The sequence below is a fragment of the Lissotriton helveticus genome, chromosome 6, assembly GCF_964261635.1.
Source record: "Lissotriton helveticus chromosome 6, aLisHel1.1, whole genome shotgun sequence".
In the NCBI taxonomy this organism is placed as follows: Eukaryota; Metazoa; Chordata; class Amphibia; order Caudata; family Salamandridae; genus Lissotriton; species Lissotriton helveticus.
In genome coordinates, this window is record NC_136067.1 from 1041637847 (window position 1) to 1041656346 (window position 18500).

At 44.1% G+C, this 18500-nt stretch overlaps 1 protein-coding gene across 2 annotated transcripts in view; it reads left to right on the forward strand.

Moving 5' to 3' along the window:
* Positions 1–18500, forward strand: part of UTRN (utrophin) — a 1532463-nt gene that overhangs the window by 1165227 nt on the left and 348736 nt on the right. For both annotated transcript variants that reach the window (XM_078648677.1, XM_078648678.1), the window contains one exon: positions 6908–7176. In XM_078648677.1, coding sequence (XP_078504803.1) covers positions 6908–7176 — 269 coding nt within the window. The remainder of the gene's footprint in view (positions 1–6907; positions 7177–18500) is intronic.

Consider the following 18500-nt stretch of genomic DNA (forward strand, 5'->3'; position numbering starts at 1 on the left):
ACAGATAGATGCGATCAGAGCTGCACTATTAATATCCTGTTTACGTTCTGAAAACCTGTATCATCATAAATTATCTTCTGATATCTACGATGTTATATGGCTACTGTAACCTCTGTGTCCGTCATTCCAGTTTTAAGAAATATGCTGGTGAAATACCCAAAAAAGAACACAATGTCGGATGGGGAAAATCATTTTTATGGCATATGCTTGTCAATTTTAATTCATTTGGATCAGTCTTGGGTGCCATGTTCACTAGAGAGCAGTTGTGGCTCCTTATAATGTGCTGTTGTCAGCGCAGGTGGGGGTAGAGATGGAAATATGTAGTTTTATAGCTCACCATCGAGGTAAAGATATCTATAGATATGATGCAGTCTTGGCTACTGTTCATACAAAGATGGCTTACAATCTAAAGTAGTATTCTTACTGGAATCACACTGCCTGTCCTATAGGATGGTATTATTGTTGACCAAAGAACTTGTGAATTTATCCCCACCGAGAACCCCTTTATTTGCAGTAGTGTTGTGCCATATGCCCATGTTCTGTGAGGGTAATACGGCCTCCCCGTTTGTGTTTCACATGCAAAGATGGTAGAGGCTGTTTTTGTTCTTTAATCTGCTGTCTGTGGATTATTTGTCATTCATTGCCAGTTTATGGTGTGCACAGATTAATGCACTCTGATGTTTTGCCGGGTGAGAGCTGCAAGGCGCTCTTTCAACATTGTAACTGCAAACCAACATAACTCATACGAGGAACAGTTTGTATAATGAATGTGGCTCTGACTAGACTGTGGAACTTGCTACAAAGTGAATGGATTACTGCAATTCTTTATAATTTAACATCAAACCTCTTGCCTCAAAAAGCTCCAAAGTGCCCATAATGCAGCAGCCCGCCCGGTCCTTAACATTCCCAAACATCTTTTGGTCAAGGATGGGATTTTCTCCCTTCACTGGCTCATTAAAAAAAAAGGTTACTTTTAAAGCTCTCTGTATGGCGTTCTTAGCCCTACACCAGAAACGACCCACTCAACTTAACTCACTCTTTCGTTGGTACACTCCTAGCAGGCTACTAAGATCTTCCTTCCATAAAAAGTCACAAATTCCCAGATTTTGGAAGACCAGATTGGGCGGTCACCCTATCTCTGTGGCCGCTGCCAAATTATGGAACACCCTCTCCCCCCACATGTCTGTGCTTGACTCCTTTTCAATTTTTAAAAAACTTCTGAAAACATCTCTGTTTTCTTCCCAGACCCCTTGGTCATCCTCTGCATTACTAAGACTGCTACGTACTGCCGCCCAAAGCGCTTAGACACCTTCAAGTATAGTGCACTCTACAATATCTGAAATTAAATGATCTAAGGACAGGGAAAATTAGGTACAAAGTGTTGGGACAGACCTGATCTCTGATTAAATTTAGCTACATGAAAATGTAGAAATAATCACTCTCTGTACCTCATTTAATTTGTAACCACCCTCATGGTGGTACTGTTAAATATATCTTGGAATGTTCTTAGTGTTGAAGTTCATTGTGCAAGGTGTTTGCCAAACTGACCTCTTTTGCATAATTAGATTTGTCGCAGCAGAGACCACGGTATATACGTATGTGTGTGATATTTGTAGAGTGAGAACCAATATGAGAGGCAACGTAGCATTGTACTAGGTCAGAGGCAAGGATACAGTCAACACGTGATGTAGTGATCTTTAAACTACTTTTATTAACCCCATTAGGCATTCACTTTATGATTAGGTAACCATCCAGATGAAACTTGTGCCACAAATGCCCTGCTTTGGAACTACTTGCACCACGATGATCAGAGTTCAGCTATTCAAGAGAACATTACTGCAAGAAGTAATAGTATTGATGGCTGAGCAAACTACAAAATTACCATTCGAATTTTGTTAGTTGCTGGCAGCCACACTGTGTAAAAATAAATTGGGCTTTAAGGGATCATATTTGATCCGTCTACAAGGGAGACAAACTAGGTACTTAAAACATGTCCTATAAAATCCCTTGCCGTGGTCATAAACTAATTGAGTAAATAACATGGCACCACTGAAGGCAGATGTTGTGTTTGTTTATGTGTTGATCTGCCCTACCACCCCTTGTATAAAGGATTGAAGGAAAGTGAGCAAAAATTAGTTTTTAGAAAACCTTGCATATGCTCTTTTTCCCGGAGTAACATTAATGGAAAGTCAGGAACACACCCTGATTATCGTTCATGGGGTGACATATCTCCAAAAGTGAAGACAATGGAGTTGAAGCCAGATTTTTCATGGTAGGCTGCAAGTGTGTTCAATTGGCCACCACTGGAGAAAACTAGCTTCTTCCTGGTATTTAGACAAGACACAGAGTTTCTGATACACCTGTGCATTTCAGTAATCGGTCGGAGAAGGATATCTTGGAATACGGTCTCTACTCCTATTCTCTCATTTATCTAGTGTTGGTACATCGAACAAGCCATGCTCATGCAGAGCCTCCTTAGTGCTTGATCGAGACACAATCAGAGCTGCGCGTCTGAAGTGGTTGGAGCCCACTGCTCGATACAGTTGTCTCAACAATTTGAGGGCCATAATGCTCAACTGACTTGACTGAGCATGTACCCCACTAACACCGTACCTGGATTGGAGGACAGATTTTTGAGTACGGGTGAGCAGTGACTATAGTGCTGAAATAGCTGGATCCACCAAGCGGCGCTCAAGAGGAATGTTAATGACTTTAGGTTATGTCCACCACGATTTGGATTATGTAGCAGTATAAACCAGGAGCTGTGATAGAGTAAATTCAGCTATATTTTCTACTCACTGGGAAAGCAGACACCTGTTCGCTCTTATGAATGCAAATTGAAACCAGATTACAGTAACATGATGGGATTCTCCATGTTAGTGTCCTACTAGCGTACATTACCAGGATATACTCTAATAAATTACCTACCGCCTGTACAGTACAGAAAGTATGTATAAAGGTAAACAAATTTAAAAAGTCAGTCTTCAAGCTTCTCCTGTGCTTGACATATCCAAGACCTGCTGCCTTTTCTTCACACAAATGAGCCCCTTCACCCGTCACTCTGTTTTTGCCTCAAATATGAATATATTATACTAGCTGCAAGCCCAATATGGAGAATTATAGTCTCCTGGTAGCAGACTCTTGATTGCTGCAGCTTATGAAAAGCATTGTAGTTTCGCAATAAAGCTGGCCTCAAGGTTGTAAATGATCACCTAATTGATATTTGGAATAAGAGGCGGAAACCTTAGCATTATTAGTGCCGGAACACTTTTGCAGTGATCCGTGATTTGCCTCTGTCGGACCAATGTGGTTCTATTGATCAAAAGAACGTCAACCACACCTCCAGTTTCTTGCTGTACACATACACAGACATCCTTTCTATGCTCCCTTGGCTAATTGGTAGCACTTGAAAGTCTCTTTCTTGGTTGAACAAGGGGGCGGGGTGAGGGAGCTGTAGGCAGGGCACCAGCTTTGTTTACATAGTGAAGAGATTCTTAGTGGTACATGAAATCATTTACATTCAATAGTATACAACCAATAGCATGTCATTAACTTTTCATCAAAGATATGCAAAAACCCATGGAAGTTGCGAGCTGGAAAATTTGTTTTAGACTAGTGACTGCTCAAATGGGAAGGTGAGGGGGATTTCGGCAGATGAGTTGATTGAGCCGAGCGAGAGATGAGTTTTTCCAATTACTTAAAACTGATTCAGGCAATCAGAGGCACGATTTATTTTATTCCCGCAATCCGCAAAGCAGTTCCTCCGTCAATTGGCATCTCGCACTTTGCTACATTGGTCTAACAGCTTTCATTTGCACTCTGCATTAAGTTTTAGTGGAGATGTGGAAAATCATCTTGCTGTTCATGATGAAGTTTTCAGGTTATTATACATTGTTCGAAAAACACATGCAGTCACTGTGTTTTTCGGCGTCCTTCTCTTGCAGCTGTTGGTATTTCGGCTTGGTGTGGGTTGAAATGGGATTTATAATCAATACTGTGTTTGTTAATGCATGTGCTAGTGAGTGCAACACTCTACTAGGTCCATACCATGTTACTGTTGGATTTTAACAGTTTGTGTTGAATTTTCCATTACTGCAGTGCTACTGAGAGTACTAAAGTACTATGTATGCAAGTTTCTATGCCATACCTAACCAGAAGGACTGGTGTTGTCGGATTTGAGTCTGTCAGGGAAGAGGTGTGGCGCCGCGGCTAGGGCGACTGACTCTGGAATCTGGGGATCACGGTTCGATCCCCGGAACCAGCGGCAGATTAGCCCAGCACCATGTGACTCTGGGCAATAGCTCGCTTAATCTTCCCGACGGCCCCCTTACGGGTGATTGTGCGCTTTACAAATGTGGATTATTATTATTATTATAATTATCAGTTTGGTTGGTCATGCTGAGTACCAGCTCCAATTGTTTCTTTTGGAAGAACAAAATAAGAAATTTTGAAGTACAGCAGGACAACAAAACTAAGTATTCTCTGGTAGTGGGATGTTGTGAAGGCTATTGACTCTTAAGAAAATGGATGGGTGATGGACGCTAAGGCCCTCTTGTCGAGTGGGCCAGAGAGGTATCCCTAGTTTCTATTTTTCTTGATGATCCCAGGCCTGTAATAAGCTAGTCAATTAAGTTGTAATCCCCTAATTCCAAGACTGTACACACCAGACCTGGACTTCTCAGCAGAACTACAGGCAGTTTTAGCCCTTGCACACACTCTAACTACACCTCAGGGGAGAGGAGAGCAGCAAATACTTCCCTTTCACCTAATCTGCCACCCTCCACCCACCTATCCTGTACCACCTGTAGAAGGGATCTCCTAAAAACAAGTGAAAACTGTCTGTGGGTTTGGGCTTTTTATTACCACCCATAAGTAAGACACAGGGATTTATGGATTCATCCCCGGTATTCAACCTGTAATCCTAAGAATTAGGTGTGGGGATACTTATGGATGCTTCAAACCCTGGATGCCTCACCTTTTGAATTCCCCCATCCGAAAACCATTCCTGCAGTTGCTCCTGATCTCTGATAATGCCATTGGAGTCTGCAGTGACCTCGCCCTCCCTCTTAAACTAACGACAAGGAGCCCTTCAAAAGCACACCCATGCTGTCAGTTCTTGTTTTTTTTGCACCCTTTCACACTTCAGGAGTCTCCAGGTGGCACAGGACTATATTCTGTAGTGCCACAAAGCAGCCTGCATTGTTGTGCACCGCTCAGTTGTTCAAAGCACACTAAATGGACCTTTGCCTGACAGTCCTGAGTGCTAAGACTAGATTGGGAGTCAGTGGGGGAGTTCAAACTGAACCCACCAATCTACCTCTAATACAGGCCAGTGGGGACAGAGACCAGAGACCAGGGGACCTACAAGGTGTTGGTTGAGGACTATTAAGCGGAAGCCACAAGAGCGCAAAGACTCGTATCTGGGTACTTGTGCATTATTGACTATGTTGTAGAATTCTATGTTTTTTGTGTAATAAAGTACTTGTATTTTCTACAAAGTGAAGTACTGGGCTGGACATTGATCATATTGCACTGTTTCGGATGGTAGATTTGATTCTTGGGCCTGAACAACTCTCACACTAACCTACCTGAAACGCCTGTGATCACCTCGCTACCACTGAGAGTCAAGCGCAAAAAGAGTTGTGCTTTACCCAGTTTGCAGAGCCATAGTAGGAAGACCCCGGGACAGCAGTGGTAAAAGGCCTCAAGCCCCTATGGTTGTGGCCCAGTGACCCCTTCCTGCCCCATGGCCTCCTGAACGGGGACTGACACCTTGACTAAGAAGAAGTCTCCTGCGGGCCTTCAAGCTCATTCAACTAGAGCTAATTCTTCCATTATTGCCTTATCCTGGAGGATCTAGTGCTGGACATCTGCCAGAATGGGCATGACATCAGTCCACACCTTTACTAGTCATTACTACCTTGAATTGCAAAAAGGGCCATTCTGCGCTTTAGGATTTCCTGGTGTAAAGTCCACTCCTCAGACCCTCCACCGTGGGATGTACTTTTTTAGGATCTACTCAGAAGGTCAGAAACTTGTGGCTCAAAGTATCCAGCAGAAGAAATTTCCTTTGTTAACACTCTTTCTGGTGGATACTTTATCTAACCACAGATTTCTCAGTGCCCGCCCTCCTTCCCTTTCTGTGAAGTGGAGTTGTGTGTTTATATAGGGTCACATGTTAGACTCTGCACACTTCATGGTTTGCAATCTGTGTCTAAGTGAGCGTAAGTGTGTATGGTAAACTGATGTCTGCGTGCTGGGGTGATTTCTATATATGCTCTGACTATCACTTTCGGAAGCATGATGAGGTTGAAGTAGAGTCTGACTGCACCACCCCATGCTCTTCGGAGAGCCATCCAAGGAACCCAGTCTCCTGGTTCATTCTTTACCTAATTCTTCTGGTCTGATCTCCTGATTCTGATGCCTAATCTATAGGGATGGTGAGACTTTGAGGAGAACAAACCCCCATGAAGAAATTACTTGATGAGGTGCTTCTGTTGGAGGAATTCATTTAGCTACATGGACTGTCTATATTCTTCTCTAGTGTTACACCAATACCCATGATCAACTACTACTTGTCCTGGGAAAAGAACAGGCAAAGCTGTAATTAAAAGCCATATGTGAATTTAGGTTTACCTTTAATCCCTTATATTTGTGTAACATATCTAATGAAGTTTAAGTCTCTGTGCCTCTCTATTACCTGACTTTAAAATCCTTATTCCACTTAAGTGGTGTCTCTGGTACCGTAGATGTAACATGTTGAAAAGATGTTCACTCTGTATGGAGAATTTAGAAAGGTTATGTATTAACCCATTGATTGTAGCTTAGTGAGCTACAATATTTTTGACTTGGCCTAATTAAATTGTTATAGTTTTGAAAGTGTATGTTGCATTTGGTATTTCCACAGAGTTGACAGCAGAAGAAAAAGCTCAGAAGATTGCGAGGGCCATGCGCAAGCAGTCTTCAGAGGTGAAAGAAAAATGGGAGACCCTGAACTTACAGGCAAACAGTTGGCAGAAACAAGTTGACAAAGCACTGGAAAAGCTAAAGGACCTTCAAGGAGCAATGGATGAGCTGGATACGGATATAAAAGAGGCTGAGTTGGTGCGAAGTGGATGGAAGCCAGTAGGGGACCTTCTCATAGACTCCTTACAGGATCATCTTGACAAAACAACAGTATGCATTTCCTGTGTTTTTAATTCACACAAGTCCTATATTGTTTCATGTGTAATTGTTGTTGTTGAAAATGTAATTTGCAAAAGTTTGAGGGCCTTATTGAGAGTTTGGTGGTCTTCCTGCATTACCACCACAACTGAGCTGGCAGGAGGACCGCCAAGCCTGCGGTACGTCAGCCTGCAATATTCTGAGTTGAATTTAGGGTGTGCGGTGTTTCGGCGGTCTAAAGGAGGTGGCTGTGTTAGTCTCATAGGAGCACTTTCCTGCACGATGTGGCATGCTCTGTGTTGGCATGCCACATCGTGCATGAACGGGGGTGCAGTTCCAGGGGAGGCACAACATGTGAGCCCCCGCATGCACCCCTAGGTGTAGATGCAGCAGAGGGCCCTGTTGGGGCCCCTTAGTTGCATCTCCCCCACCTTTTTCATAGTGGGCTCACCGCCATGAAATGGACTGTGGAAATGCAACTTAGAATATGCTCGGCGGTGATGCAGCGGCACCACCAGCAAAATCCTGCCCCTTTCTTCTGCGCCAGTTCCTCAGGATCCTGGATACTGGTGGAGGCAATGGTCTGACCGAAATACAGCAAACAGATCTGTAGTGGTGCCAGTGGTCAGACCGCCACCACGAGTATGGTGGTCCTATGAATAAGGACCTAAGCCCATTCATTCTCTAATATTCTTGTGTATTTTGTAGCCATAAAGTAGTAAAGTGGGTGTTTCAATGAATGAGAAAATGCAGAGTTAGCTAAGTTAAGGAGGTGGCTACTTCACTTGTAAGAATGAACATGCTGCATATATTTGGGCATCAGAGATCTGCAGTAATTATAAAGAGGATCTTCACAGGCCAATGAAAATAACCATCCATGCCTCTTGCCAAATTACATCCCTTCCTTTAGTCACTGAATAGAGAGACATTGATTGACATTCTTAAAAGCAAAACTATTGTGAAGCTGACATTTTGTTGGTGAAAGCTTTTACAACTGTGCACTCTGCTTTGTGCAACATAACTTTTTATGAGATATGACATTGAAATAAGAGAAAATAGAACCGAATATGTACATATAAATTGGCATTTAACAGTAATCAGGATGATCATAAATAATGTCTGAAGAAAGACCACCTGTGTTATGTAAGAACCCTGTTTATGGTTTTAGGTCAAGCCTGGGCAGCGCATGCGCTGCTCTGCACGCCATGCTATATTGGAGTATATACTTGAAACCCCGCCCACTCTTCGCCCTTATTTGTCATTGGCTTGTGTCATTGTCCTTCTTAAATGCTGGCTTCTGATTCATCATTAGGCCTGTTAGTCCCTCCTTAATACTGCCTTGTCTTCATTTGTAACCTCCCATGAGGACTTGCCCTTTTACTTTGGGTGTTACACAGTACTCTTCTTTATTCTGTAAGCACTATTTTCTTTAATGAGTTTCTCTAACAGCAGTAGGGCAGGAGGAGCTCTCGCGCACAGTTGTGACCACTAGCTTTTTTTTTTAACTCGTAGCAAATGGGGAGCTCTTCAGGGGACATGGAATACAGAAGAGGACAACTCAGCGATGCCTTCAAGCATTTGGAATGCAATAGGTGTCGCATTTGCCAGAGTTTAAGCGATTGGCATTGTAAATGAAAATGCCTTTTATTTATGTTTTAAAAACCAAAACATAATTAAAAGGCATTGTCGTTTACAACGCCAATAGCTCAGACTCGTGTAAATGCATGACCTATTGCATTGCAGATGCTTGTTTTGTGATGAAGATGGGCAGGAGAAGCAGTCTTTTCCTTCATTTCAAGGAAGCACCCAACAACACTGTACTGTAGCTCTCACACTTCGTATATTAGCACACACCTTGCCACATTGAAACAGCATAACTATAGTCCTGACAAATTTAATAAAAAAATGTAGAGAGAGGATGCAGAGAGTACAGTGCCACTGTGACCAATCACATTTTTGTTTTTGCTTCCAGACCTTATATTATCTGTTGTGGTCAGTGTCAACACCATGATCCATCTTTTTCATTCTTTTAATAAAGCATGGTGCTTAAATCTTAACCTGACTAAAGATTTCAGAGCAGTAGTCTCTGCTTATCTGTTGCATATGCATCGCAGGAGTAAATGGGGTTCAGGGATCCTTATTTGAATTTCAAGTCCTGATTTCCATAGCGTTCTGGCATTTGATGTTCTTTGATAAGACAATCCCTCTTTTATGAAAAATGAAAATCAGTTTGTGTAAAGCTGACCAGGCTGACTGAAGGTGAAGCACGAGGTAAATTAGCGGCTGAAGAAAAAGGTTAATGAATTTAGTTCCTTGGAAGGGTGTCTTGTGAAATGTGTCCCAGGGGTGTAGCTTCACTGATGCCACAGGCGCAGTTACAATGCGACCGAGCCCTGAGGGGCTCGTTAACCCTCTTTATTGCTGCAAATTATCATTTAAAGAGCAGGGTGGAAGCCCATTGGCTTCCTTGCTCTAGGGCCCATAACTCACCGGCTAAGCTACAGATGGGTCCTAGCTGCACTGCAGAATTTACAGCTGTGCATCCAGAATAATCAACATCATGGTCCCACAAGGCTGCAGCTTCTATTATTTTAGTCTCAGTATTTTACCGAATAGAGTAACAGCAGAGCGGGACGAAGGCAGGCATCATTGGGCTGGCCTTAGATCACAGCACCAACTTTAATAATCTGGATGGAATCTGAAGACTCACTAACTTGATGTACTCTGAAACATGTTAGACATATAGTCATTATAGACCTGAAAAATCAGTAGAATAAGATTAGAAACTATACAAAACCACAAGCATAGAAATAAGCGCAGAATAAGACTATTGATTCGCAGTGGTGACTTCTCCACTAAGGTAAAATAAAAGAATAATAACAAGATGTTTGTGAGAAGTTGGCCTGGTAGGGGATGTTTCCAATTCTGGAACCACCTACTACCTGACCAAACAATCCCTTATGGTGTCTGGTTGTAAGTCAACCTTATTAGACAAGCTATCCTAGGGGTAGCATGGACTAAGCAGCCTAAAGGCTTAACTTAAGAGGTCGTGTTAAGCGAGCTGTTTTACCACATACAATCCTATAATACCAAATGAAAGGACACCACACAAGTATATATTATAAAACTATATGTGTTTATTACTAAAAACAATCCCCAGTATTCTTTATGAATAAAGGGGCACAAGCGTTAAATCAAAAGCACTGTTTAAACATACAAGTTGCACAATTATGGATGAGGGCGGGTGGCCACTCAAACCATATACTAAACAAGTGGTATAAGAGAGGCCACTCGAACAGTGGTTAGGCCTAGGGCCTAGGGAATCGCTGGGAGCAGTCAGGACAAGCAATGCTGAAGTCGGGAATGGCCCTCGGGATTCGGGAGATGTGCGGAAAGCGCACGCATGCACCAATGTTAACCAATGGTGCGTAAAAGTCATAGAGTTAAAGTTTAAGGACACTTCCGCTGAACCTAGAGGAACAAAACTTAACACACAGACCCTAGAGGTGTGCACCAGTGTGGGAACACCGGCGGAGCAAAGTTACCTCACCCACAGGAAGTGGGTGCACAGGGTCGAAGTGGCGTCGGGTTTTGACACGCAGGCTCTTGGGGCTTGAAGCTGAAAGGGCTGCAGGCGGGTTAAAGATGAAGTGTCCGGTGGAGTCCAAGGGTGGACTCAAGTTGTAGAGTACCTGAAAGCAGAGGGGACAGAGTCTGGGTCACTCAGCAGTGACCAGGGTGGAACCAGGACGGAACCAGGCAATGTCGGGCGCAATCAGGTGGTCGTCGAGGAGCTTCTCTCCGCTGTCACGTGGGCTCTGGGGCATCTGCGACGTCCAGGAGCAGGTCACGATCTGTCCCACGCAGGCTCTCACCGTCGGTGCAGTCGGCTTCAAGTTTGGAGCAAACAAGCCTTGGCAAGAGCAATCCACGCGGGATCGGAAGATTGCTTCTCACTCGGACCAGGAAGGTCAGAGTCGGGGCTCCTTTTCAGGGGAGCTGGTGTGGATCTGGAGCAACCAGATTCACGAGTCTTCTTAGGTAGTTCGTCGGCACAGGGACCACTAGCCAGCTGGCAAGTGACCGGGCCAACGCGTTGAGCCAAATAGAGCCAAAGGGCCCCACGCAGCACTCGTCGAGTGTGGAGGGCTGAACTTCGGCTCAGGAGCAGCTCAGGGTGGGGGCTTCTCAAACCCCGGTGCACAGCTTCGAGGGTCACTCGTGGGCTGCACGGTCAGCGTCTCGTGGTCAATTCAAGATGGCGTGCCCCACGCTTCCGGTCGCCTCCACGGGTCTCAGCTCTGCAGGGACTGTGGATAGGGCTGTTGGAAGGCAGGCAAGCTTGATCTCGTCGATCTCAGTCGCTCGAGTTCCGGCGGGAACTGCAACTAAGTAGACGTCGAGGGCTGGATGGTGCCTGCTGCTGCAGGGTGGTCACTCCTTGACCACAAGGGAGATTCTTCGGGCTTCCACGATGAGATGGAGGGCGAAGGGTCCAGAATTGCGTTTCAAATGTTTCTTCCAGGAAATCTGATGTGCATTGGCACTGCTCCCACTCTTATTCCAATCTGGGGGGCGTGATTACCTGCTAGGTCCCTCCCTATGGGTGGGACCCAGGAAGGGGGTGGATACACCCCTTTCCTTTGATCCAGGCCGCCCTGGCACGAGGGCTGGAGTGCCCCAGAACCGGTTTGGCCGGATTATGCAAGGGGCAGCCTTGTGCGCCCCAGGCAGTGTCTGGTTTCTTTCAAACCTCCCTGCTACAATCCACTATCTCCTGTCTGGAGGGTGGTGACACCCTCCTGTGACAGGAAACCCTTTGTCCAGGCCCCATCTGCTGAGTTTCGGTCAACTGCAGGGGTCCAGACATTTGTCTGTGGCAGAGGCATCCATTTTGTGGATCTTAAGGTCTTTGGAGAAATTAACCGCATTTAGTAAAGGAACATGTCTTACCCCTCTAGAGGGGTGGAATGCCATCCCCGTCGCCAGAACTGGCGAGGGGATGGTATTCCAAATCGTATGACACCTTACACGACATGTTTTGATAAAGCCAAACCAAAGTTGCTATATAACCGCGAGGATTATAAGGCACTTAAGAGTATATGGTATGGCATTATCCTGAAACAGCTTAGGGAGTTGTTCCCGACAGCTGCAGACAGGCTCAGCTCATGCTAGAGCTCCATCTCACATGAAACCACGCACTCTGCCTCCAGGATTGATGAGGCCTTCCATAGGAGTGGCTCACAGGTTAATATGTGTCCAGATATAGGTTTAGATATAGGTATACTACATCTAAGCAAGGGGTGATTACACCACCTCACCCCAGCTGAGTGATCAGCCAGTTGTGTCAATTTAAGAACCAGCCAGGGGTGGCAAAAGATATGCTGCAGCCCCTGGTAGGCCTTGGTGGCCCCTATGCCCTGGGCACCTATAGTGCATTATACAGGGGCTGACAAGGGGTCCATTTCCAATTGGGGTATGTACCTAGGGTACATGGAATCCATTTTACAGAGAGAGCAGATGGCCTGGGGCCCTGATTAGCAGGGAACCAGGTCAACTAAGTAAAAAAAAACCAGCTAAACACAGGCAAAAAATCTGGGGTAACCATAGTCAGGTAGCCACCTTCCTACAATGTTATTATCATTTTCTTTTTCCATGCGGGACTTGGATCCAGGGCGGGGCTGAGCTTGCCAGAGCAGAGTGAGTATTGGTTTGCACTCCCTAAGAGCGCATAACTGTTTGGCTGGCCCTCCTGGGCCGGCCAAACAGTCATGTGCACTTGGATGTGCAACAGAACCCGGTGGAGAAAATGCCAAGGCACTGCCTGAGGGGCCAAACAGGCCACTCAGACCAATCACAACGCTGCTTATGCAGCATGGTAGTTGGCTGGAAGGGTCTGGGAGACTGGGTTCTTCCAGTGCTGAGAGGAGGGGAAGGAAGAAAGGCATGTGGTGATGGCGGCAGAGGTACGTTTATTTTACATATTTTTTCATCCCCCTACCCGCCCACCACCCCTGCTCAGAGGCACCTGCCACTAATGAATTGAGGAGAATTTAGGGATTCACTAAGTCAAGCAAAGTTAGTAAGGAGCAAGCAGAAAATGTTGAAGGCTAAGGGGGACATCAGTTTGAGCTTGGAAGCTAAAGTTGAGAATGAGGCCAACAAAGCAGAAACACTGATAAAACCCAGCAAAGATGCCGGAAACTTGTTTCCTTTCCAGTAAAGAATTGGCTTGGTAGTTTGGTCTGCCCTGTTCCCATGATGCACTGGGCCAGGGTCAGACTAATTTGCATGTAGCCAGGTTCTGAACTGGGATGGTGCAGTGAGCTAAAAACGGTGATGGATCAAGCCCTGATCTTTTGACTGGGTAGGAGTGTTCTGCTTAATTCAGATACCCTGTCCATCACCACCCCCCTTTTTGAATCGTTTTGGCCACCACAAGTGTGGAAGGGTATGCTCAGATGTGAGTCCCTTGCTCACTGCACCATCAGGATTCAAGCAAGCCGGGCCGAAGACGGCTGTAATGCCAGAAACCGGTCCCCGGAAGCTTGTTTCCTTTCCAGTAAAGAATTGGCTTGGTAGTTTGGTCTGCCCTGTTCCCATGATGCACTGGGCCAGGGTCAGACTAATTTGCATGTAGCCAGGTTCTGAACTGGGATGGTGCAGTGAGCTAAAAAACGGTGATGGATCAAGCCCTGATCTTTTGACTGGGTAGGAGTGTTCTGCTTAATTCAGATACTCTGTCCATCACTACCCCCCTTTTTGAATCATGGTGCATAGGGAGGCAGTGTCCTGCTGGCACAGAAACACTGATAAAACAGCTTCACCATCAATGGTTTGTTTGAGTTATGCAATTCTAGTCAGTAGAAGGGAATTCTGGCAAAAAACTAGGAACGGTACCAGGAAGCTACAATCTGCAAAAGGTACAAACAGCTGTAACTTCTCAGCATGGAAGGGTACAGAAACACCGCGCACCAAGGCAGTTTACTGGTGGAGAAGGTAAACGGAACTATATATATTGACCACGCATATATGTTGTTAAGGCTTATGCAAGGTTAAGGCAAGCATGGTTCGGCTTGCGGGGAAACGGCACCTGGTGCTGACCCCGCGTTGTAAAGGCTGTTACCTGTCCCAAATGCATGCTCTAGGCCACACCTATCTATTCTCTCTCCTCTCGTGCCTCACCTCACCAGCGATTCACCACTCATTCTTCATAGCATAAGATTTAGTCACATCAGGTGCCTACATCCATGTCCAATGTTCAGCTTGAGATACTCCTCTCCAGAGGAAACATGGCACGTGAAAAGAGGCATTGTTGTGACTTAAGTAAGAACCGTGTTCAAGTGAAATAAATGTTTCACCCCCATATATTAACGACGCTTTGGTGAATTCCCTTGGCTCTCTATTTCTTACCTTTGTAGCATCTGTGGCGTTGCATGATAACCCAGTTCACCTGCTCCGTGGGAGTATTTTGTGTTGGATTGAGTGATATTAACATAGGTCCTGTCTAGTTCAGGGATCAGTGGGTGTCATCGGTTTTTCAGGTCCGATCCTTATAGTACAACTCCTAGAATTCCATACATCTTAATATAATTATCGCCCACTACACCTAGACTACAATGAGTCCTCATCATTGAGGCCATTTTTTGCAAAAGACTAGTCATCAAGAGCATTTTTACTTCATTAGTTCTCAGTGTCCGTATTTCATTATTTGGATACCAAGCACATACTTTCTATTTGTTGAATTGTTTTTTTGACTATAGAGTTTCCTTCAATCGAGTCACATATTATTTTGCAATAGTTTTATTAGACAATCTCTCTACCTTGTTGGTCTTTCTTCTCTAAGCGACTACAAGAAGGAGTAGAGTTGTCTATATGAACCATCTTAATACTCTGCAACTCTCTCTTTAAATAAAGACGTCGTGGGAGGGAGAGCGTTGTCACTTTTGGCCCATCCTTGGCTACAGATCAGGGGAAGAAATCTATGAGGCTGAGTGAGTCTTTAGACTGCAACACCTTTCTAGGTGCCATCAGGTCCAGTAGTTTTCATTACCGCCCAAACACACTGCATAAACCCCTACTTAAGGAGATACATTTAAAGAATTCCTTAAAGAGATCACATAGAATTAATCAGAGGTCATCCAACAATATTTACAAATAATCATTTGGTTTCTTTGAGCACAATTTCATCCTCATTTGTACTTTTCAAACAAAGCAAGAGCTGATGGAAATCCTGGCCATAAACATCTTCGCTGAGATAATGTTGCTCAACCTAGGACAATGCAAGATAACAAAATAGATGGATAGATTCTATCCAGTTAAAAGGGTGATTTACCATTGGCAGACGTGAAGTGGCTTATAGCTTTCAGTGCAGTTATAGTTAAGACCTGTTTGAAATTATTTTAGACAGCTTGTAGAGCTGCAGAATGAAGTCTAAGTTGTGTGTTGATATGTGTATTGGTGGCATGAGTACAGCTTCCTTGCAAAGAACACCAAGTAGTATTTATTTGGTGTTTTACAAAGCTGAATACTCATTTCAAGATATTATTGATACCTGTTCAGGCCCTCTCTTTGCCCTTGTTGGGTTTACATTTATATTGTTTGGGACAATCAAACTGCTTTGCCCACAGTGCACACTCACCAGATAACCCACGGGCATTGTGTTTCTGCTCCCAAGTCAATTTTCTGTGCTTTTTAATGTGCGTCTTTTATAGTAAAACCCCATGTCCTGTTTCAGGGTAGGAACCTTTACAGCCAAACCAAGAGGATGTATACTCAAAGCGCTGCAAAACTGCATAAGCGATGACTCTCCTGCTAATGTTTATTTAAGCGTGCACTCTGAGCACTCCCTCAAAATATGCTGTCTTTTGAGCGGAGTCTTTTGATCAAACTATAGTTGTCTTCAAATGGGAAGCATGGTGTAATTTCTCTTAGTGACTGCCCTATCTGTTTTATACCTGAACATTATGGACACCGCATTTTTGCTAGCAGGCGGTGCTGAGATTAATTTCTTACTTCCCCTTTTCCCACTCCCGAAGACCACCTTATCCTGTTTCACTAAGGTGGGGCAGTACAAGAAGCACCCAAGGAAATAAACTTGCATCCTTTAGAAGTCAAAATGTGAGAAAAATTCTGTGCTCATGTGCACATTCCATTTTAGTCATGTCAGTTATTTTCTTATAGTGCTGCGGCTCTCATCAGGAAGCAGCTTGCACCAGCCCATTTCTCCTGTGAGTGCCGCCTACAACAGAACCAACTACTAACCATGAAAGGGGGTGGGGCGATGTGGCGTAATGGCCAGAGCTGCCGACTTTGGTGCTGGGGAACCAGGTTTGTGTCTCTGCGTCGGCTCAACATCCTGGGATTCTAGGCAAATCACTCATCTCCCCATAAATGAATATGTCCTTAACTGGTGCTCATGAAAAGCGCCGGTGTTGGTGATTAAGTGCCAGTGCTAAGCACCTGAAACCACCGGCTCAAATTAAGCACGGTGCACTCCCAACTTTCTGACAGTAAGGAAACCATGCACAGTAGCAGGCTCCGGTGATTGACTTATATGGGAGCCTTTTTTGTCATATACTAAACTTGTCACTCAAGCTATTTTATTAAAAACCAGTAAAGCCAATAAAATTCAGTGTGATCACTTTAGATTGTGAGTAAAATATTATTGTTCTTGATCTACAAAATAATATTGCGGGCTCAAGCTTGGGATTCTCAGAATCACTGGTTTTGTGGCCCCAAAATGTAGAGACACTTTGTGCTAAATTACTTTGTGAGTTAAAGTATTTTCACTTTGCAAAGTGTGTTTGCAAAGTGCCTCCAAATTGCAAAGAGGAGGGGATGTGAAAGAAGCATGTCCCTTCCTTGCTCTTATTTAGACTGCAGTGCATTAGTGGAGTGCCTGTGGGACAGCTTCTAACTTTGTGAATGGTGGTAGGTGACCTTATGAGAGCAAATTGAGGCCCAGTTAGCACTGTCTGCCTCCTGTCATTACCTGCAAATAAATATCTTTTAAAGCAGGTTCAAATGCAGATACGGGGAATCCATGAATGTAGATCAGCTGTCTCTAGCAGGCCTCAATCCCTGCATTTGAGGAGGTTTTTCGACCTCCTGCTACTGTGTATTTTGTGATGTGGTGTATTAGTACATTAGCAGCATATCAAAATGAAGCAATTTCATAAACCAGATCTCCAAAAACATTGTCTGGTTTGCAGTCTAGTTTTTGTAGCTTAAGCCGTTAGCTATGCTAGGTTTGAGATTGTTTAATCACACTTCGACACGTGGTCGAACTGCTTCATCAGGGCGGTACATCCAACTCGAATCACTCTTCCGAGCTGCAAAGTGCACAAATGGCCTCTTTTGCCCTCTCCCTCCCTCGCCCCTAGTCTCATTCATGTAAAGTAAGAAGTGCCACAAACGTGCACCATGCTTCTGAGCCCCATTTGATGGTGCCTAATGAAATTAACTGTTATTTGAGAAAAGAATTTAGGTAATTAACTACTGACTAGATTTCAACAGTGATCGCTTTATTGTTACATTGGTCAGATCAGTGATGCTGTTGTGAGAGCAGATTGTTTTTGGTTTAGCAGGCTGCTAGGAAGAGTGCACTTTCCACTGGGAAGTTCATGGTTACTTTAAGACCCTTAAACTGTTGGTAGATATCAAGGCTATATTAACTCCCTTCATCTGCATGCTCTCCAACTCTTTGCTTTGATAGGTTTTTCTTCTCCACGACTGGGAAACCTTTGTCAAATGTCTGTTTCCTCTAAGCCCTGTCCTGTTTGGGTTGTTTTTCTTGCAACAACCTATTTGCTTTGTTCAAATTCACTTATTAATCCTTCCTAAATATTCCTATGCTCTCTTCTCACCCCCCTAATCCTGCCACTTTAACATTTGTTTTCATTTAATTTGAATATATCTTCATAGGCTGCCAGCACGAATTATGTTTTTGCCTTCATAGTTTTTTGCCTATAGTTGTATTCTTTTTGTTTTGCTTCTTATTTTTGACCACACACAGCTTTCTTAACATAAAAGAATCCTGTTGTCTCCACTGATGATCCAGTACAGTGAACTTTGTCTTTTACCTGACCTCTTTCTCATTTTCCTCTGTCTTCTTTCTTGTTCCTTTCCACTACCACTGCTTTATACATTACTTCTTTTACATCTTTCCCAGAAGAGCCAGCAAGTCCTGTTGCTTTGAATAAGCATTTAGAGCAAATTTCCCTGAAAACGCTATAGAAATACATTAGACATTATGAATTGCTAAACTCGCCTTGATCTTTGTGTGCATTAACCTTATTCCAATCCTTCAATTGTACTTTTCACTGTCAACCAAG